At 50.9% G+C, this 22,971-nt stretch overlaps 1 protein-coding gene across 1 annotated transcript in view; it reads right to left on the bottom strand.

The window, feature by feature from the left end:
- LOC147096174 (neural proliferation differentiation and control protein 1-like) overlaps positions 1-22,971 on the bottom strand; it is a 63,049-nt gene that overhangs the window by 23,288 nt on the left and 16,790 nt on the right. Inside the window, exons 3-5 of the mRNA XM_085973789.1 lie at positions 18,342-18,452; positions 14,224-14,415; positions 12,654-12,720 (exon numbers count right to left, since the gene is read on the bottom strand). Of these exons, the coding sequence (XP_085829915.1) occupies positions 12,654-12,720; positions 14,224-14,415; positions 18,342-18,452 (370 nt within the window). The remainder of the gene's footprint in view (positions 1-12,653; positions 12,721-14,223; positions 14,416-18,341; positions 18,453-22,971) is intronic.

Here is a 22,971-nt window from a genome sequence, read left to right as displayed (position 1 = left end):
GGCCATCCTTTCACCATGACATTTCTGCAGCTACCGATCTGCTCAACCACACCCTCACCACCACCTTTGATGCCCTGGTCCCTATTAAAACCATTGCTCTCTCTCACCCTGGCTGTTCCCCCTGGTACGGCTCTCAACTTTGCTCCCTCAAGTCTAAGAGACGCAGATTTGAATGGATATGGCGGACAACTGGTTTAGCCATTCAGCGCCAGATCTGGCTGGACCACATAAAGCACTATCGGGTCCTGCTCACATCTGCCAAAACTGCTCACTATTCCAGGATCAATCTGGAATGCAAAGATAACCCCCGGCTTCTATTCTCTGCTGCTAACCATCTTCTTAAACCCCTCTCCCCTGTCTCCTCTACCCTCACCTCCAACAACAAGTGTGAGGAGCTCATGGATCTCTTTGTCTCTAAGATTGAGATCATCCGTTCAGCTGCCTCTGCCACTTCCCTTCCTTCCCCTAGCCCACCGGGCCAAACTTCCTCTAAGTTTCCCCCCTGCCCTAGCCCTGAAACTGCATCTTTCTCCAGTTTCTCTCCGACCTCCCCTCTTGACCTCTCCACGCTCATCTTGTCCATGAGACCCACTTCCTGCTTCCTCGATCCTATTCCCATCAAACTGCTGACCACCCAACTTCCTTTTCTGGCTCCCATGTTAGCTGACATTGATAGCGGTTCTCTCTCCTCAGGTACTGTCCCCCTCTCCCTCAAATCTACCGTCATCACCCCTCTCCTCAAAAAAAACCCTTGATCCCTCCGTCCATCTCCAACCTCCCTTTCCTCTCCAAAGTCCTTGAATCTGTTTTTGCCTCCCAAATCCATGCCCATCTTTCCCGGAACTCCATGTTTGAATCCCCCCCCAAATCAGGTTTTCGCCCTTGCCACAGTACCAAAATGGCTCTCATCAAAGTCACAAATGACATCCTTTGTGACTGTGACAAAGGTAAACTATCCCTCCTTGTTCTTCTTGACCTGTCTGCAGCCTTTGACACGGTTGACCACTCCATCCTCCTCCAACGCCTCGCCACCATTGTCCAGCTGGGTGGGACTGCACTCGCCTGGTTCCATTCTTATCTAATCGTAGCCAGAAAATCATCTGCAACGGCTTCTCTTTCCACTCCCACGTCGTTACCTCTGGTGTCGCCCAAGGATCTATCTTCGGCCCCCTCCTATTTCTCATCTACATGTTGCCCCTTGGTGACACCATCCGAAAGCACGGCGTCAGTTTCCACATGTACGCTGGCGATACCCAGCTCTACCTCACTACTTCTTCTCTCGACCCCTCCACTGTCTCTAAATTGTCAAACTGCTTGTCCGACATCCAGCACTGGATGAGCAGAAATTTTCTCCAATTAAATATTGGGAAGACCGAAGCCATTGTTTTCGGTCCCCCCCACAAACTCCATTCCCTAGCCGCTGACTCCACCCCTTTCCCTAACATCTGTCTGAGGCTGAACCACACTGTTCGCAACCTTGGTGTCATATTTGACCCCGAAATGAGCTTCCGACCACATATCTGCAGCATAACTAAGACCGCCTATTTCCACCTCCGTAACATCGCCCGTCTCCGCCCTTGCCTCAGCTCATCTGCTGCTGAAACCCTCATCCATTCCTTTGTTACCTCTAGACTTGACTATTCCAACGCACTCCTGGCTGGCCTCCCACATTCCACCCTACGTAAACTTGAGGTCATCCAAAACTCGGCTGCCCGTGTCCTAACTTGCACCAAGTTCCATTCACCCATCACCTCTGTCCTCGCTGACCTCCTTTGGCTCCCGGTTAAGTAATGCCTCGATTTCAAAATTTTCATCCTTGTTTACAAATCCCTCATGGCCTCGCCCCTCCCTATCGCTGTAATCTCCTTCAGCCCCACAACTCCCCCGAGATATCTGCGCTCCTCAAATTCTGCCCCCTTGAGCATCCCTGATTATAATCACTCAACCATTGGTGGCCGTGCCTTCTGTTGCCTGGGTCCCAAGCTCTGGAATTCCCTGCCTAAACGTCTCCGCCTCTCTACCTCTCTTTAAACCTACCTCTTTGGCCAAGCTTTTGGTCACCTGCCCTAATTTCATCTTATGTGGCTTGGTGTCAAAATTTTGTCTTATAACACTCCTGTCAAGTGCCTTGGAATGTTTGACTACATTAAAGGTGCTATATAAATACAAGTTGTTGTTTTTGTTGTTTTAGATACAGAGTAAAGCTCCCTCTACACTGTCCCATCAAACACTCTCAGGGCAGGTACAGCACGGGTTAGATACAGAGTAAAGCTCCCTCTACACTGTCCCATCACACACTCCCAGGTCAGGTACAGCACGGGTTAGATACAGAGTAAAGCTCCCTCTACACTGTCCCATCACACACTCCCAGGCCAGGTACAGCACGGGTTAGATACAGAGTAAAGCTCCCTCTGCACTGTCCCATCAAACACTCCCAGGGCAGGTACAGCACGGGTTAGATACAGAGTAAAGCTCCCTCTGCACTGTCCCATCAAACACTCCCAGGGCAGGACAGCACGGGTTAGATACAGAGTAAAGCTCCCTCTGCACTATCCCATCAAGCACTCCCAGGGCAGGTACAGCATGGGTTAGGTACAGAGTAAAGTTCCCTCTACACTGCCCCATCAAACACTCCCACGTCATGTATAGCACGGGTTAGATACAAAGTAAAGCTCCCTCTACACTGTCCCATCAAACACTCCCAGGGCAGGTACAGCACGGGTTAGATACAGAGTAAAGTTCCCTATACACTGTCCCATCAAACACTCCCAGGTCAGGTACAGCACGGGTTAGATACAGAGTAAAGTTCCCTCTACACTGTCCCATCAAACACTCTCAGGGCAGGTACAGCACGGGTTAGATACAGAGTAAAGTTCCCTCTACACTGTCCCATCAAACACTCCCAGGTCAGGTACAGCACGGGTTAGATACAGAGTAAAGCTCCCCCTACACTGTCCCATCACACACTCCCAGGTCAGGTACAGCACGGGTTAGATACAGAGTGAAGCTCCCTCTACACTGTCCCATCAAACACTCCCAGGGCAGGTACAGCACGGGTTAGATACAGAGAGAAGCTCCCTCTGCACTGTGCCATCAAACACTCCCAGGGCAGGTACAGCACGGGTTAGATACAGAGTAAAGCTCCCTCTACACTGTCCCATCAAACACTCCCAGGTCATGTATAGCACAGTTTAGATACAGAGTAAATCTCCCGCTACACTGTCCCATCAAACACTCCCAGGGCAGGTACAGCACGGGTTAGATACAGAGTAAAGTTCCCTCTACACTGTCCCATCAAACACTCCCAGGTCAGGTACAGCACGGGTTAGATGCAGAGTAAAGGTCCCTCGGCACTGTCCCATCAAACACTCCCAGGTCAGGTACAGCACGGGTTAGATACAGAGTAAAGCTCCCTCTACACTGTCCCATCAAACACTCCCAGGGCAGGTACAGCACGGGTTAGATACAGAGTAAAGCTCCCTCTACACTGTCCCATCAAACACTGCCAGGGCAGGTACAGCACGGTTTAGATACAGAGTAAAGCTCCCTCTACACTGTCCCATCAAACACTCCCAGGTCAGGTACAGCACGGGTTAGATACAGAGTAAAGTTCCCTCTACACTGTCCCATCAAACACTCTCAGGGCAGGTACAGCACGGGTTAGATACAGAGTAAAGTTCCCTCTACACTGTCCCATCAAACACTCCCAGGTCAGGTACAGCACGGGTTAGATACAGAGTAAAGCTCCCCCTACACTGTCCCATCACACACTCCCAGGTCAGGTACAGCACGGGTTAGATACAGAGTGAAGCTCCCTCTACACTGTCCCATCAAACACTCCCAGGGCAGGTACAGCACGGGTTAGATACAGAGTGAAGCTCCCTCTGCACTGTGCCATCAAACACTCCCAGGGCAGGTACAGCACGGGTTAGATACAGAGTAAAGCTCCCTCTACACTGTCCCATCAAACACTCCCAGGTCATGTATAGCACAGTTTAGATACAGAGTAAAGCTCCCGCTACACTGTCCCATCAAACACTCCCAGGGCAGGTACAGCACGGGTTAGATACAGAGTAAAGTTCCCTCTACACTGTCCCATCAAACACTCCCAGGTCAGGTACAGCACGGGTTAGATACAGAGTAAAGGTCCCTCGGCACTGTCCCATCAAACACTCCCAGGTCAGGTACAGCACGGGTTAGATACAGAGTAAAGCTCCCTCTACACTGTCCCATCAAACACTCCCAGGGCAGGTACAGCACGGGTTAGATACAGAGTAAAGCTCCCTCTACACTGTCCCATCAAACACTGCCAGGGCAGGTACAGCACGGTTTAGATACAGAGTAAAGCTCCCTCTACACTGTCCCATCAAACACTCCCAGGGCAGGTACAGCACAGGTTAGATACAGAGTACAGCTCCCTCTACACTGTCCCATCAAACACTCCCAGGGCAGGTACAGCACAGGTTAGATACAGAGTGAAGCTCCCTCTACACTGTCCCATCAAACACTCCCAGGGCAGGTACAGCATGGGTTAGATACAGAGTAAAGCTCCCTCTACACTGTCCCATCACTCACTCCCAGGTCAGGTAGAGCACGGGTTAGATACAGAGTGAAGCTCCCTCTACACTGTCCCATCAAACACTGCCAGGGTAGGTACAGCACGGGTTAGATACAGAGTAAAGCTCCCTCTGCACTGTCCCATCAAACACTCCCAGGGCAGGTACAGCACGGGTTAGATACAGAGTAAAGCTCCCTCTACACTCTCCCATCACACACTCCCAGGTCAGGTACAGCACGGGTTAGATACAGAGTAAAGCTCCCTCTGCACTGTCCCATCAAACACTCCCAGGGCAGGTACAGCACGGGTTAGATACAGAGTAAAGCTTCCTCTGCACTGTCCCATCAAACACTCCCAGGGCAGGTACAGCACGGGTTCGATACAGAGTAAAGTTCCCTCTACACTGTCCCATCAAACACTCCCAGGTCATGTAAAGCACAGGTTAGATACAGAGTAAAGCTCCCTCTACACTATCCCATCAAACACTCCCAGGGCTGGTACAGCATGGGTTAGATACATGTAAATTTCCCTCTACACTGTCCCATCAAACACTCCCAGGTCAGGTACAGCACGGGTTAGATACAGAGTAAAGCTCCCTCTGCACTGTCCCATCAAACACTACCAGGTCAGGTACAGCACGGGTTAGATACAGAGTAAAGCTCCTTCTACACTGTCCCATCAAACACCCGCAGGGCAGGTACAGCACGGGTTAGATACAGAGTAAAGCTCCCTCTACACTGTCCCATCAAACACTCCCAGGGCAGGTACAGCACGGTTTAGATACAGAGTAAAGCTCCCTCTACACTGTCCCATCAAACACTCCCAGGGCAGGTACAGCATGGGTTAGATACAGAGTAAAGCTCCCTCTACACTGTCCCATCAAACATTCCCAGGGCAGGTACAGCATGGGTTAGATACAGAGTAAAGCTCCCTCTACACTGTCCCATCAAACACTCCCAGGTCAGGTACAGCACAGGTTAGATACAGAGTAAAGCTCCCCCTACACTGTCCCATCACACACTCCCAGGTCAGGTACAGCACGGGTTAGATACAGAGTGAAGCTCCCTCTACACTGTCCCATCAAACACTGCCAGGGTAGGTACAGCACGGGTTAGATACAGAGTAAAGCTCCCTCTGCACTGTCCCATCAAACACTCCCAGGGCAGGTACAGCACGGGTTAGATACAGAGTAAAGCTCCCTCTACACTCTCCCATCACACACTCCCAGGTCAGGTACAGCACGGGTTAGATACAGAGTAAAGCTCCCTCTGCACTGTCCCATCAAACACTCCCAGGGCAGGTACAGCACGGGTTAGATACAGAGTAAAGCTTCCTCTGCACTGTCCCATCAAACACTCCCAGGGCAGGTACAGCACGGGTTCGATACAGAGTAAAGTTCCCTCTACACTGTCCCATCAAACACTCCCAGGTCATGTAAAGCACAGGTTAGATACAGAGTAAAGCTCCCTCTACACTATCCCATCAAACACTCCCAGGGCTGGTACAGCACGGGTTAGATACATGTAAATTTCCCTCTACACTGTCCCATCAAACACTCCCAGGTCAGGTACAGCACGGGTTAGATACAGAGTAAAGCTCCCTCTGCACTGTCCCATCAAACACTACCAGGTCAGGTACAGCACGGGTTAGATACAGAGTAAAGCTCCTTCTACACTGTCCCATCAAACACCCGCAGGGCAGGTACAGCACGGGTTAGATACAGAGTAAAGCTCCCTCTACACTGTCCCATCAAACACTCCCAGGGCAGGTACAGCACGGGTTAGATATAGAGTAAAGCTCCCACTACACTGTCCCATCAAACACTCCCAGGGCAGGTACAGCACGGTTTAGATACAGAGTAAAGCTCCCTCTACACTGTCCCATCAAACACTCCCAGGGCAGGTACAGCATGGGTTAGATACAGAGTAAAGCTCCCTCTACACTGTCCCATCAAACATTCCCAGGGCAGGTACAGCATGGGTTAGATACAGAGTAAAGCTCCCTCTACACTGTCCCATCAAACACTCCCAGGGCAGGTACAGCACAGGTTAGACACAGAGTAAAGCTCCCTCTACACTGTCCCATCAAACACTCCCAGGTCAGGTACAGCACAGGTTAGATACAGAGTAAAGCTCCCCCTACACTGTCCCATCACACACTCCCAGGTCAGGTACAGCACGGGTTAGATACAGAGTGAAGCTCCCTCTACACTGTCCCATCAAACACGCCCAGGGCAGGTACAGCACGGGTTAGATACAGAGTGAAGCTCCCTCTGCACTGTCCCATCAAACACTCCCAGGGCAGGTACAGCACGGGTTAGATACAGAGTAAAGTTCCCTCTACACTGTCCCATCAAACACTCCCAGGGCAGGTACAGCACGGTTTAGATACAGAGTAAAGCTCCCTCTACACTGTCCCATCAAACACTCCGAGGGCAGGTACAGCACGGGTTAGATACAGAGTAAAGCTCCCTCTACACTGTCCCATCAAACACTCCCAGGGCAGGTACAGCACGGGTTAGATACAGAGTAAAGCTCCCTCTACACTGTCCCATCAAACACTCCCAGGGCAGGTACAGCACAGGTTAGATACAGAGTAAAGCTCCCTCTACACTGTCCCATCAAACACTCCCAGGGCAGGTACAGCACGGGTTAGATACAGAGTGAAGCTCCCTCTAAACTGTCCCATCAAACACTCTCAGGGCAGGTACAGCACGGGTTAGATACAGAGTAAAGCTCCCTCTACACTGTCCCATCAAACACTCCCAGGTCAGGTACAGCACGGGTTAGATACAGAGTAAAGCTCCCTCTACACTGTCCCATCACACACTCCCAGGTCAGGTGCAGCACAGGTTAGATACAGAGTAAAGCTCCCTCTACACTGTCCCATCAAACACTCCCAGGGCAGGTACAGCATGGGTTAGATACAGAGTAAAGTTCCCTCTACACTGTCCCATCAAACATTCCCAGGTCCGGTACAGCACGGGTTAGATACAGAGTAAAGCTCCCTCTACACTGTCCCATCAAACACTCCCAGGGCAGGTACAGCACGGGTTAGATACAGAGTAAAGCTCCCTCTACACTGTCCCATCAAACACTCCCAGGGCAGGTACAGCATGGGTTAGATACAGAGTAAAGCTCCCTCTACACTGTCCCATCAAACACTCCCAGGGCAGGTACAGCACGGTTCAGATACAGAGTAAAGCTCCCTCTACACTGTCCCATCAAACACTCCCAGGGCAGGTACAGCACGGGTTAGATACAGAGTAAAGCTCCCTCTACACTGTCCCATCAAACACTCCCAGGGCAGGTACAGCATGGGTTAGATACAGAGTAAAGCTCCCTCTACACTGTCCCATCAAACACTCCCAGGGCAGGTGAAGCACAGGTTAGATACAGAGTAAAGCTCCCGCTACACTGTCCCATCAAACACTCCCACGGCAGGTACAGCACAGGTTAGATACAGAGTGAAGCTCCCTCTACACTGTCCCATCAAACACTCTAAGGGCAGGTACAGCACGGGTTAGATACAGAGTAAAGTTCCCTCTACACTGTCCCATCAAACACTCCCAGGTCAGGTACAGCACGGGTTAGATACAGAGTAAAGCTCCCTCTACACTGTCCCATCACACACTCCCAGGTCAGGTACAGCACGGGTTAGATACAGAGTAAAGCTCCCTCTGCACTGTCCCACCAAACACTCCCAGGGCAGGTACAGCACGGGTTAGATACAGAGTAAAGCTCCCTCTGCACTGTCCCATCAAACACTCCCAGGTCATGTATAGCACGGGTTAGATACAGAGTAAAGCTCCCTCTACACTGTCCCATCAAACACTCCCAGGGCAGGTACAGTACGGGTTAGATACAGAGTAATGTTCCCTCTACACTGTCCCATCAAACACTCCCAGGTCAGGTACAGCACGGGTTAGATACAGAGTAAAGCTCCCTCTGCACTGTCCCATCAAACACTCCCAGGTCAAATACAGCACGGGTTAGATACAGAGTAAAGCTCCCTCTACACTGTCCCATCAAACACTCCCAGGGCAGGTACAGCACGGGTTAGATCCAGAGTAAAGCTCCCTCTACACTGTCCCATCAAACACTCCCAGGGCAGGTACAGCATGGGTTAGATACAGAGCAAAGCTCCCTCTACACTGACCCATCAAACACTCCCAGGGCAGGTACAGCACGGGTTAGATACAGAGTAAAGCTCCCTCTACACTGTCCCATCTAACACTCCCAGGGCAGGTACAGCATGGGTTAGATACAGAGTAAAGCTCCCTCTACACTGTCCCATCAAACACTCCCAGGGCAGGTACAGCACAGGTTAGATGCAGAGTAAAGCTCCCTCTACACTGTCCCATCAAACACTCCCAGGGCAGGTTCAGCACGGGTTAGATAGAGTAAAGTTCCTGCTACACTGTCCCATCAAATGCACCCAGGGCAGGTACAGCACGGGGTAGATACAGTGTAAAGTTCCCTCTACACTGTCCCATCAAACACTCCCAGGTCAGGTATAGCACGGGTTAGATACAGAGTGAAGCTCCCTCTACACTGTCCCATCAAACACTCCCAGGTCAGGTATAGCACGGGTAAGATACAGAGTGAAGCTCCCTGTACACTGTCCCATCAAACACTCCCAGGTCAGGTATAGCACGGGTTAGATATAGAGTAAAGCTCCCTCTACACTGTCCCATCAAACCCTCCCAGGGCAGGTACAGCACGGGTTAGATACAGAGTATAGCTCCCTCTACATTGTCCCATCAAACACTCCCAGGGCAGGTATAGCCCAGGTTAGATACAGAGTAAAGCTCCCTCTACACTGTCCCATCAAACACTCCCAGGGCAGGTACAGCACGGGTTAGATACAGAGTAAAGCTCCCTCTACACTTTCCCATCAAACACTCCCAGGGCAGGTACAGCTCGGGTTAGATACACAGTAAAGCTCCCTCTGCACTGTCCCATCAAACACTCCCAGGGCAGTCTGCAGCCTTCCGGGCTCAATATCGAGTTCAACAATTTCAGATCATAAGCTCGGCCCCCATTTCATTTTCTCTTGTAATTGTTCCACTCCTTTCCCCCCCCCCTTTCCTTTTGTTTCTCTCTCACACCTGGCAGCTATCTTTTGCCCTGCCAGTACACTTTACACCTAATCCCAGCCTATTACCATCTCGTCCAGCTTCTAATCTCTTTTACTTCTTTTGTTTCTTTTATTCTTTTGTCTGATCGCAGCCCTGCCTTCGATCTAGTTTCTTTCCTTTCCAGTTTTGAAGAAGGGTCCAACCCGAAACGTCAACTCAAATTTCTCTCCACGGATGTTGCCTGACCTGCTGAGTTTTCCAGCATTTTCTGTTGTTACTCCCAGGGCAGGTACAGCACGGGTTAGATACAGAGGAAAACTCCCTCTTCACTGTCCTGCCCTTGTTCCATCATCTCTGAACATCCAGTGAATGTCAAGTACAACTGAATTGGATAAGCATACAGCCTTCTTTACTCTGCCCCAAAAAATGAGCCCCACCTCCAGCCTCAGAAGAGTGTCCCCTACTGCCCCAGTGTGACATTTTCCCTGCATGCGGTTGACTACTTTGCTGCTGAATTAGGTAGGCCTGTCTGGTCTGGGCCCAAACCCAGCAGGGACTGCAGCTCAATGGAAGCGTGAGGAACAACACCTCGTCTTTCAATGAGGAGCTTTACAGCCTTCTGGACTCGATATCGAGTTTAACAATTTCAGATCAGAACCACTGCTCCCTTTTCTCGGACAGCAGCTGTTGGTAATGGTTCTGCTGCTGCCATTTACAGCTCCTCTCGACCCATCTCTTGTTCCTTTACTTGTCCCAGTACCACCCTCTTGTGCCTTGCACCATCATCCCTTTTGTCATTTAATCTCTCCTGCCCTCCACCCTATCACAGACCTTCCCTTTTGTTCTTTCTCTCCCCTCCCCGCTTTCCCTGCCCCTGCACTTGCTTATAAACTGTTACATCTCTAACTTCTTCCAGTCTTAACAAAGGGTCATCGACCTGAAACATTAACTCTGTTTCTCTCTCCACAGATGCTGCCTGGCCCGCTGAGCGTTTCCTGAAGTTTTTGGTTTTGTTTCAGGAACTGGAGTCAATCTGCCCCCAAAACTAATTCCTGCTGCCTGCTTCTATCTAGCAGGCGGAGTGAGGTTTTCATCCTCTCCCTCTGGACTGGTTTTGAACTGAAGTCCAAGTGGTGAAATGAACAATGTGACCTCTCTCCCCTCTCCCTCTTTCCATCCCTCTCCCCTCCCTCCCCTCCCTCCCTCCCCTCTTCCCAACCCCTCTCCCCAACCCCTCTCCCCCTCTCCTCCCCCTCCCATCCCGCCCCTTTCCCCAACCCCTCTCCCCTCTCCCCTCTCTTCCCCCTCTCTCCCCTCACACTCTCCTCTCCCCCACTCCCACTCCCCCAATCCATCTCCCCTCCCTCTCTCCACCTCCCTCCCCCAACCCCTCTCCCCTCTCCTCCCCCTTTACCCTCCCATCCCCCTCTCCCCAACCCCTCTCTCCTCCCCCTCTATCCTCCCATCCCCTCTCCCTCAACCCCTCTCTCCTCCCCCTCTCACCTCACTCCCCTTCTCCCCTAACCCCGCTCCCCTCTCTCCTCACCCTCTCCTCTCCCCCACTCCCTCTCCCCAATCCATCTCCCCTCTCTCCACCTACCTCCCCCTAACACCTCTCCCCTCTCTCCTCCACCTCTCACCTCACATCCCCTTCTCCACCAACCCCTCTCTCCTCCCCTCTACACTCCCATCTCCCTCTCCCTCAACCCCTCTCTCCTCCACCTCTCACCTCACATTCCCCTCTCCCCTAACCCTGCTCCCCTCTCTCCTCACCCTCTCCTCTCCCCCTCTCCCTCTCCCCCAATCCATCTCCCCTCCCTCTCTCCCTCCCCGCCCTCTACTCCCCCTCCCTCCGTTGTCGTGGGGCCTGCCTGGCTCCGCAGTGACCCAATTGTAGAGGAGTGCGGACACCAGGGGTTGGCTCACACGCGAGAGGCCCTTGGTCCATGACATCTGGCTCTACCAAGTGACTGGCCGTCTGCTCTTTATACTTGGGATTGTGCTGACTGGAGAGAAGCTGCTATCAGCAACGCTCATCAAACGTAAAAAGCACCGTGCAAGTCTAAAAAGAGCTTTCAACAACAAAAACTTGTATTTACATAGCGCCTTTAATGTAGTAACACGTCCCAAGACACTTCACAGGAGTGATTATCAAACAAAATTTGACACCGAGCCATATAAGGAGATATTAGGACAGATGACCCAAAAGCTTGGTCAAAGAGGTAGGTTTTAAGCAGCACCTTAGAGGAGGAGAGGTTCAGAGAGGGAATTCCAGAGCTTCCACTGGAGGTGTACGTGTTTACTGCAAGGGGGTTGGAGTATAAAAGCAGGGAAGTCCTGCTACAACTGTACAGGGTATTGGTGAGACCACACCTGGAGTACTGCGCACAGTTTTGGTCTCCTTATTTAAGGAAGGATATACTTGCATTGCAGGCAGTTCAGAGAAGGTTCGCTAGGTTAATTCCAAAGATGAGGGGGTTGACTTATGAGGAAAGGTTAAGCAGGAGTTACTCATTGGAGTTTAGAAGAATGAGCGATGATCTTATTGAAACATATAAGATACTGAGGGGGCTCGACAAGGTAGATGCAGAGAAGATGTTTCCCCTCGTGGGGAAATCTAGAACTCGGGGGCACAGTTTTAGAATAAAGGGTCGCCCTTTTAGAACTGAGATGAGGAGTAAATCTGTGGAATTCTCTGCCCCAGAGAGCCGTGGAGGCTGGGTCATTACATACATTTAAGGTGGAGATAGACAGATTTTTGCAAGATAAGGGAGTGAAGGGTTATGGGGAGCGGGTGGGGAAGTGGCTTTGAGCCCAAGATCAGCCATGATCTTATAAAATGGCAGAGCAGGCTCGAGGGGCCAAGTGGCCTATTCCAGCTCCTATTTCTTATGTCTTATGTTGTGACCGTGTTCCTCTGAAGGCACAGCCGCCAATGGTGGAGCGATGAAAATCGGGGATGCGCAAGAGGCTAGAACTGGAGAAGTGCAGAGATTATAAGCAGTGGGGACTCACCTGTACCAGCATAAACCAGCCACAACCAGTCCAAAGAAGCCAGTCACTGTGCAGATGATAACCAGGCCTGGGAAGAGAGGTAAAAAGGGGAGAGCGTTAGTAGACAATGGTTCTGCGGGTGAGCTCTGCTCTGTCTATACAAACCCTACTTTGCCTGCATCACAGTGCAGCCATGTGAGCTTGAAGAATTGTCCGTGATCCCAGTCAGATCATTGTCAGTAGAGTCAGCGGCCTTGGGCCTGCGAGAGGAAACTATCTCATTGAAACATATAAGATTCTGAAGGGGATTGACAGGGTAGATGCTGAGAGGTTGTTCCTCCTGGCTGGAGAGTCTAGAACCAGGGGGCATAGTCTCAGAATAAGGGGTCAGCCATTTAAGACTGAGATGAGGAGAAATTTCTTCCCTGAGAGGGTTGTGAATCTTTGGTATTCTCTGCCCTGAGGGCTGTGGATGCTGAGTCATTGAGGTCGATTTTGCCGAACCTGTCGGGAAGAAGGCGGGACTTCCCCTTTCGGGTTTTTGACCCGCCTACTTCGACGTCGGGCCAATCCGTGCGATTTTCCCTTGATTGACCTTGTTAAGCCCGCCCAGCGGGCTCAGCCGGCCAATTAAGGGCCACCCGGCAACAGGTGACGTCACAGACTGAAATTTCATTTGTCAAGATTTTCCCCCCCCCACACGCCTGAAACTCCACCTGACGGCTCCCCGAAAATCTAGCCCAATGAGTATATTCATAGAAACATAGAAGATAGGAGCAGGAGTAGGCTATTTGGCCCCTCGAGCCTGCTCCGCCATTCAATGCGATCATGGCTGATCATCCAAATTCAGTACCCTGTCCCTGCCTTCTCCCCATATCCCTTGATCCCCTTAGCCTTAAGAAATATATCTAACTCCTTCTTGAATATATTTAATGAATTGGCCTCAACTGTCTTCTGTGGTAGAGAATTCCACAGGTTCACCACTCTCTGGGTGAAGAAATTCCTCCTCATCTCTGTCCTAAATGGATTACCCCTTATCCTTAGACTGTGACCCCTGGTTCTGGACTCCCCTGCCATCGGGAACATCCTTCCTGCATCTAGTCTGTCTAGTCCTGTTAGAATTTTATAAGTTTCAATGAGATCCCCTCTCATTCTTCTAAACTCCAGCGAGTACAAGCCCAATCGACCCAATCTCTCTTCATACGTCATTCCTGCCATCCCAGGTATCAGTCTGGTGAATCTTCGTTGCAAGGCTGAGATCAATAGATCTTTGGACTCTTAGGGAATCAAGTGATATGGAGATGGGGCGGGAAAGTGGAGTTGAGGTCGATGATCAGCCATGACCTTATTGAATGGCGGAGCAGGCTCGAGGGGCCGTATGGCCGACTCCTGCTCCTATTTCTTACGTTCATAACAATCCGTTGGGGCTTCCTGATCCAGATCGGTAGCCATCGACCTCTCTGCACCTCCACTGACACATTTTTCTATCAGTTTTTATATAAAAGTGGGTTCATGTCAATGCCATTCCCCCCAGCCTGCCCACCGCCCCTACCACCCCGCCCTAAATCCAGACTGGATTCTCGCTACCTACTCAGTGAGACCATGTCATTCAGTAAGCGCGATGACTCCTTGCGTCCTTCTCTGCCAGATCTGGAGCGACTCTGTGCCGTGGTCTTCACCGTGGCCCATGGTTCCTCGGTGCTCTGGGAAGGTCCCGACGAATTGCTGGGGCTGGTGGCACCTCTGGTGTATGTGGGGGCGAGGCGTGGTTCACTGAGAGTGGCTGTAAGAATAATGATAACAAAACCCTGCGGTTGTGACTGGCACACATCATGACCCTTGACCTTCACCGCTATCACCTTTATGAAACTGGCCGACATGCGAGGTCTCTTATTAATGCCAATCTGATCAATTTACATATCTCAACAGAAGGTAGAGAGGGGTCTCGGACAAAGAAAAGTGAGTGGAGCCAGTGTTCAACTCTGTCCACAACACCACTGAACCTTAGGTACATTGAACCTTCCCAGCGGTATATCGTAACATTGTTAGAAACAACTGAATTATATCATGGGGTAAAACAATTAGAACCAATGGATTATATCACAGTGTAGCATATATCAAGGTATATCACTGTATTATATCAAGGTATAACAGTGATATACCACTGGATTATATCACAAGGTTAAGCAGAGTGATATGCCATTGTGATATATCAGCAGTATAACACAGTGATATACTACAGTATTTTATCAGAGGGCTTAACACAGTTATATAATACTGCATTTTATCAGAGGGTATAGCACAATGATATACCACTGTATTATATTTTGATGTGTAACACAATGATATACCACTATTATATTTTGATGTGTAACACAGTGATATACCACTGGATTATATTTTGATGTGTAACACAGTGATATACCACTGGATTATATTTTGCTGTGTAACACAGTGATATACCACTGGATTATATTTTGACGTGTAACACAGTGATATACCACTGGATTATATTTTGACGTGTAACACAGTGCTATACCACTGGATTATATTTTGACGTGTAACACAGTGATATACCACTGGATTATATTTTGACGTGTAACACAGTGATATACCACTATTATATTTTGACGTGTAACACAGTGATATACCACTAGATTATATTTTGACATGTAACACAGTGATATATCACTGTATTATATTTTGACGTGTAACACGGTGATATACCACTGGATTATATTTTGACGTGTAACACAGTGATATACCACTGCATTATATTTTGACGTGTAACACAGTTATATACCACTGGATTATATTTTGACGTGTAACACAGTGATATATCACTGTATTATATTTTGATGTGTAACACGGTGATATATCACTGTATTATATTTTGACGTGTAACATAGTGATATACCACTATTATATTTTGACGTGTAACATAGTGATATACCACTGGATTATATTTTGACGTGTAACACAGTGATATACCACTGGATTATATTTTGACGTGTAACACAGTGATATACCACTGGATTATATTTTGACGTGTAACACAGTGATATACCACTGGATTATATTTTGACGTGTAACACAGTGATATATCACTGTATTATATTTTGACGTGTAACACAGTGATATACCACTGGATTATATTTTGACGTGTAACACAGTGATATACCACTGGATTATATTTTGACGTGTAACACAGTGATATATCACTGTATTATATTTTGACGTGTAACACAGTGATATACCACTGGATTATATTTTGACGTGTAACACAGTGATATACCACTGGATTATATTTTGACGTGTAACACAGTGATATACCACTGGATTATATTTTGACGTGTAACACAGTGATTTACCGCTGGATTATATTTTGACATGTAACACAGTGATATACCACTGGATTATATTTTGACGTGTAACACAGTGATATACCACTGGATTATATTAAGAAAGAAAGACTTGCATTTACACAGTGCCTTTCATGATCACCGGACACCCCAAAGCACTTTACAGCCAATGAAGTACTTACTATTGTAATGTAGGAAACGCGGCAGCCAAGTTGCGCACAGCAAGCTCCCACAAACAGCAATGTGATAATGACCAGATCATCTGTTTTAGTGAAAGCAAAATACTGCGGATGCTGGAAATCCAAAATAACAACAGAAAACGCTGGAAAAACTCAGCAGGCCAGGCAACATCCATGGAGAGAGAAATAGAGGCAACGTTTCAGGTCGAAACCCTTCTTCAGAACTGAGAAAAAAAAGGCAGGAAATGAAACAGATTAAAAGGCCAGTTTGGGGGCTGGGAAATGGGGGAGGGGAATGAAAGGACAAAAGGGAAGGTCTGGGAGGTGAAGAGACATTAGGAGGTATTCAAGACGAGACGAGATGGTAATAGGACAGGTAAAGAGACAAAAGATGGCTCTAGATGAAGTGTGAAATGCGTTGGCAGAAGGAGAGACAGCTGCCATGCGGGAGAGAAAAAAGGAAAAGGCACAAACCAAAGGTGCGGATAAAAAATATATAAAAATATAATTTTTTTTCTCAGTTCTGAAGAAGGGTTTTGACCTGAAATGGTAACTCTGTTTCTCTCTCCACAGATGTTGCCTGGCCTGCTGAGTTTTTCCATCTGTTTTAGTGATGTTGATTGAGGGATACATATTGGCCCAGGACACTGGGGAGAACTCCCCTGCTTGAAATAGTGGTCATGGGATCTTTGACATCTTCCTGAGAGAGCAGACGGGGCCTCGGTTTAAAGTCTCATCCGAAAGCTGGCTCTCCCTCAGCACTGCACTGGAGTGTCAGGTTAGATGTTTGTGCTCAAGGCTCTGGGGTGGGGACTTGAACCCACAACCTTCTGATTCAGAGACAAGGGTGCTACCACACTGAGCCACGGAGGTGGGTGTATAGGTTTGGTTCATTCAGGATCAGGCTCAATTAGGAAGCCAGACCTCAGCCTCTTCCCCAGGAAAGCAAACTGGGGACAGAGAGGAAAGAAAAAGCCAGTCGGAGTGACGTGACCGTGGAGTGGCAACACCAGATTCGGACCCATGGGGGCGCTGTTGGAGTTCCGAACCATTCCCTCATGAAGATTTCTTATCAAAATCAGCTTTTCCGCAGTTTTCATTCCTCCACTCCTCTCCTCTCCTCTCTAGTCTCTTTGCAAAGCTACAGTCATCCTCCCTCTCAGCCAAGTGCCCTTTCCTCCTGCGTATCCCAGATAGTGATGTACCAGCACGCTGTTTGACCATGGTGTGCATCACAGCCCTGCCGGATCCTGCGCTCACCTGACATCCACACAACAACAACAACTTGCATTTATACAGCACCTTTAACGTAGCAAATACACTCATTATCATCAAACAATCAGATGACCAAAAGATTGATCAAATAGGAGCGTCTTAAAGGGAGAGAGAGAGAGGTGGAGAGGCGGAGAGCTTTAGGGAGGGAATTCCAGCACTCAGGGTGCAGGCGCGGCCGCCAATGGTGGTGTGAAAGATATCGGAAATGTGTAAGAGGCCAGAATTGGAGGAGCGCAGAGATCTCGGAGGGTTGTGGGGCAGGAAGTGCACACTTTCTGGTGTATCACCTGGATAGCGATTCTTAGAGGGCTTGACAGGGTAGATGGCGAGAGGCTATTTCCCCCTGGCTGGGGTGTCCAGAATCAGGGGTCACAGTCTCAGAATAAGGGGTCGGCCATTTAGGACTGAGATGATGAGAAATTTCTTCACTCAGAGGGTTGTGAATCTGTGGAATTCTCTACCCCAGATGGCTGTGGAGGCTCAGTCGTTGAGTATATTCAAGGCAGAGATTGATAGGTTTTTGGACTCGAGGGGAATCAAGGGATATGGGGATAGTGCAGGAAAGTGGAGTTGAGGTCGAAGATCAGCCATGATCTTATTGGATGGTGGAGCAGGCTCAAGGGGCCGTATGGCCAACTCCTGCTCCTATTTTGTATGTTCTTCTCTGGAGCAGGAACTGTTGCCGATTTTTCCCACTGCCTAGCCAGGGGTGCCGAGCCCTCTTAGAGCGCAGTCCGAGAACAATTAATCCAACACAGACCAGGGTTTGAACCTCGGACATTTCTGGTCTCAGTGCGGTACCCAGATACTCGCTGGATAAACCCGCTGGGCCCTTGGGGTAGGGCCAGGGCCCAGTTCAATCAGCTGATTCCTAGTTTACTAAGAGCTCCTACTATTCATCTCAGGGTCTGCCGCTGGCGTGGCTGCCAGTTTCTCCCCTTGTGCCAACAGCGCGTGGATTAGGCCAGTGACGTCATCGGGTCCTTCAGCTTTTGGGTTCCAACCTGAAACAAGAGTAAAGGAGAAAGGTCCCTCAGAATTTCAATCCTAATTTTAAAATAAATTCAGAGGCAGAGTTAATTCGGCCACCTGCAGTGGGGAAAAAGATTTGTTAAAAAAGAAGCAATTTGAGAGCCTGGGGCTGAGATACCCGGGGGACGGAGCTTGTGCGAGGCAACTTGGGCCTGCTCCTCGCTGGTGCCCCTGAGGCTCAGAGGCATTTGAAGGCCTGCCTCCGGTGGGGGGAGGGAATTCACTGTGGCGCCACACTCTCGGGGGAGGGGTGGGAATTCACTGTGGCGCCTCCCTCAGGTGAGGGAAGAGAATTCACTGTGGCGCCTCCCTCAGGTGAGGGGAGGGAATTCACTGTGGCACCACCCTCTCAGGGGAGGGGCGGGAACTCACTGTGGCACCTCTTCAGGCGAGGGGAGGGAATTCACTGTGGCACCACCCTCAGGTGAGGGGAGAGAATTCACTGTGGCGCCTCCCTCAGGTGAGAGGAGAGAATTCACTGTGGCGTCTCCCTCAGGTGAGGGGAGGGAATTCACTGTGGCACCTCTTCAGGTGAGGGGAGGGAATTCACTGTGGCACTTCCCTCAGGTGAGGGGAGGGAATTCACTGTGGCACCTCTTCAGGTGAGGGGAGGGAATTCACTGTGGCGCCTCCCTCAGGTGAGGGGAGGGAATTCACTGTGGCACCACCCTCAGGTGAGGGGAGGGAATTCACTGTGGCACCACCCTCAGGTGAGGGGAGGGAATTCACTGTGGCGCCTCCCTCAGGTGAGGGGAGGGAATTCACTGTGGCACCACCCTCAGGTGAGGGGAGGGAATTCACTGTGGCGCCTCCCTCAGGTGAGAGGAGAGAATTCACTGTGGCGTCTCCCTCAGGTGAGGGGAGGGAATTCACTGTGGCACCTCTTCAGGTGAGGGGAGGGAATTCACTGTGGCACTTCCCTCAGGTGAGGGGAGGGAATTCACTGTGGCACCTCTTCAGGTGAGGGGAGGGAATTCACTGTGGCGCCTCCCTCAGGTGAGGGGAGGGAATTCACTGTGGCACCACCCTCAGGTGAGGGGAGAGAATTCACTGTGGCTCCACCCTCAGGTGAGGGGAGGGAATTCACTGTGGCACCACCCTCAGGTGAGGGGAGGGAATTCACTGTGGCACCACCCTCAGGTGAGGGGAGGGAATTCACTGTGGCACCACCCTCAGGTGAGGGGAGGGAATTCACTGTGGCTCCACCCTCAGGTGAGGGGAGGGAATTCACTGTGGCACCACCCTCAGGTGAGGGGAGGGAATTCACTGTGGCTCCACCCTCAGGTGAGGGGAGGGGATTCACTGTGGCACCACCCTCAGGTGAGGGGAGGGAATTCACTGTGGCGCCCCCCTCAGGTGAGGGGCGGGAACTCACTGTGTGGCCTCCCTCAGGTGAGGGGAGGGAATTCACTGTGACACCCCTTCAGGTGAGGGGAGGGAAGTCACTGTGGCACCACCTTAAGGTGAGGGGAGGGCATTCACTGTGGCACCCCCCCTCAGGTGAGGGGAGGGAATTCACTGTGGCAGAGCCACTAAGGGACTCTGAGCAACTGGATATAATTCCCTTTAACGATGTTTTACTCCAACCTAAGCCTGTACCAGTCTGTTAGTTATTTCTGTGTTTGTACATAGTGTTTGCATGTACGGGGCATGGTCCCTTTAAAAGCGCGGGCAAATGCGATGACGTCATGCCGCTAATCACGTGACCACCCAAGCGCGGGAAAAACGTGATGACGTCATGACGCCATCCATGGGAGCGCCCTGGCAGTCCTCGTGGAAGCTTCATCTTGTGCAGACCTGTTTTCGTGGCTCTCCTGTATCGATCTTAACAAACTGTTTAAACTCGTTTAGTTTTACATTAAAAACCTGTTTGTTTGATCGCTTGAGTTGACCTCAGTTCTTAGTTAGGAATTCGTCAATTCCTACATTGGTGACCCCGTCTTTTGTGAATGTTTTTCACAAAAAGAACACAACATGGAGGCCAACGCCGTTTCGTTGAAGCTACCGCAGTTCCGGGAGCAGTAGGCGACTTCGTGGTTCATCCAGGTCGAAGCCCAGTCGCCCTGAGAGACATCGTTGCAGATCAAACTAAATATCTCTACGTGGTCTCCGCACTCGACAGCTCCACTGCCTCGTGGATCATCAGCCTCCTCGAGAACCCTCCAACGGAGCGCAAGTATGAAACCATCAAGGCGCGGTTGCTGCAAGTCTTCAGGCTCACTAAATCGGAGCGCGCACGTCGATTGCTCGCCATGCCCGGGCTTGGGGACTCCAAGCCTTTGGAATTGATGAGCCAAATGCTCACACTCCTGGGCTCTGAACCGGAATGCTTCCTTTTTCGGGAACTATTCCTCAGCCAGCTGCCTGAGCAGGTGCAAGCTGCCCTGGCCAGATCCAAGGTAGAAGACTGCGCGGCACTCATGGCAGAGGCGGACAAAATCTTCGCGGTACCGCAGCAGTACTGCACCGCCACAAGGCGCCCATCCCCCACAGACGCCACCACGAGGCGCCCATCCCCCACAGACGCCACACCAGCTCGTCAGCCTGCTGGGCTGTGTTTCTGCCACGCGCAGTTTGGCGCGAAGGCGAGGCGTTGCCGCCATCCCTGCAACTTACCCCCAAAAAAACAACTGCGACTTATCAGGAACGGGTCTAACGGGCGCCCCACGGCCGCCATGGCGATCGGCAACGCCGGCAAGTTGCTTTTCATTACCGATACGCTCTCCGGCCGTCGTTTTCTGTGCGACACCGGAGCACAGTGCAGCATTTTGCCAGCGTCCGCCCTCGATGTACAGGCAGGGAAGCACGGCCTCGCCCTTGAAGCGGCCAATGGCGGAGCGATTCGGACTTTCGGCAGACGGCGTGTGGAGGTTTGCTTCGGGGGGCAACGATTTCATTGGGAGTTCGTTACGGCCAAGGTTTCTCAACCCATTCTCGGCACGGATTTCCTGTGCGCCAACAGCCTGCTGGTCGACGTGAAGAACCGACGGTTGATCAACACGGCAACTTTCAATTCCATCCCTTGTTACCGCAGTAACACGACATCGCGCTCCGTCGCCTGTGCTTTCCCGACTCCTGACGAGTTCGCTCGTCTGGTCGCCGAATTTCCCGACCTGACAAGACCCACGTTCTCCTCCACAGCCACGAAACATGGTGTGGAACACCACATCACCACCAATGGCCCCCCGGTCTACGCGCGAGCCTGGCGCCTAGATCCTGGCAAGCTGGCGGTCGCAAAGGCGGAGTTTGCTACTATGGAATGGTTAGGGATTATTCACCGGTCGAATAGTCCCTGGTCTTCGCCCCTTCATATCGTTCCGAAGCCTGGTGGCGGATGGCGGATGGCGGCCATGCGGCGACTATCGACGCCTGAACGACGTCACGACTCCTGATCGGTACCCGATCCCCCACATCCAGGATTTCTCTGCCCATTTGGCTGGGAACACCGTCTTCTCTAAAGTCGACCTCATACGGAGCTAGCACCAGGTCCCAGTGCACCCACAGGATGTCCAGAAGACTGCGGTCATTACCCCATTCGGCCTCTTCGAGTTTTTGCGAATGCCGTTTGGATTAAAGAACGCCACCCAGGCTTTCCAACGCCTGATGGACTCTGTGCTGCGGGACCTCAAGTTCATTTTCGTCTATCTGGACGACATTCTAATCACCAGTTCCACTAAAGAGGAACATATCTGCCACCTACACACCCTGTTTCGACGCCTCAGCCAACACGGCCTGATTATCAACCCGGCCAAGTGTCAGTTTGGCCTGCAACAAATCGATTTCCTGGGGCATCGCATCACCGCAGAGGTAGCGGTTCCTTTACAAGCGAAGGTAGAGGCGGTGATATCCTTACCACGCCCACAAAACATTAAGGCCCTGCAGGAATTCCTAGGCATGGTAAACTTTTACCACCGTTTCGTGCCTAACGCAGCACTACTCATGCAGCCCCTGTACGAGGCCCTCAAGGGCAATACTGGCAAGAACCCGGTAGACTGGACGGATGACATGGCCCGAGCTTTCGTCGACACCAAAAGTGCCTTAGCCAACGCAACCATGCTGGCACACCCGCTGCCAGGAGCCACCATCGCCCTCACCACCAACGCGTCAGACTACGCAATCGGCGCCGTGCAAGAGCAGTGGGTGAACGGGACGTGGCAGCCATTGGCGTTCTTCAGCCGTCAACTACGGTGGAACAAGAGAGCATATAACACGTTCGACCGGGAGTTGCTCGCCCTCTTTCTGGCCATCCGCCATTTTCGCTTCCTCCTGGAGGGACGTCCGTTCACCGCCTTCGTGGACCATAAGCCACTAACTTTTGCCATGGCCAAGACTGCCGAACCGTGGTCATCCCGACAGCAACGTCAACTGACCTACATATCCGAATTCACCACGGATATACGGCACGTGGCCGGTAAGGACAACCTGGTGGCAGACTGCCTCTCCCGCGCGACCGTCAATACCGTTCATTTGGGCATCGATTACGCCCTGATG

Source organism: Somniosus microcephalus, unplaced genomic scaffold (assembly GCF_052327205.1).
Source record: "Somniosus microcephalus isolate GS21.2 unplaced genomic scaffold, FLI_Smic_1.0 unresolved_chr1, whole genome shotgun sequence".
Lineage (NCBI taxonomy): Eukaryota > Metazoa > Chordata > Chondrichthyes > Squaliformes > Somniosidae > Somniosus > Somniosus microcephalus.
Note: the sequence above shows the minus strand (reverse complement) of the source record. Positions and strands in the feature narration are given on the sequence as shown.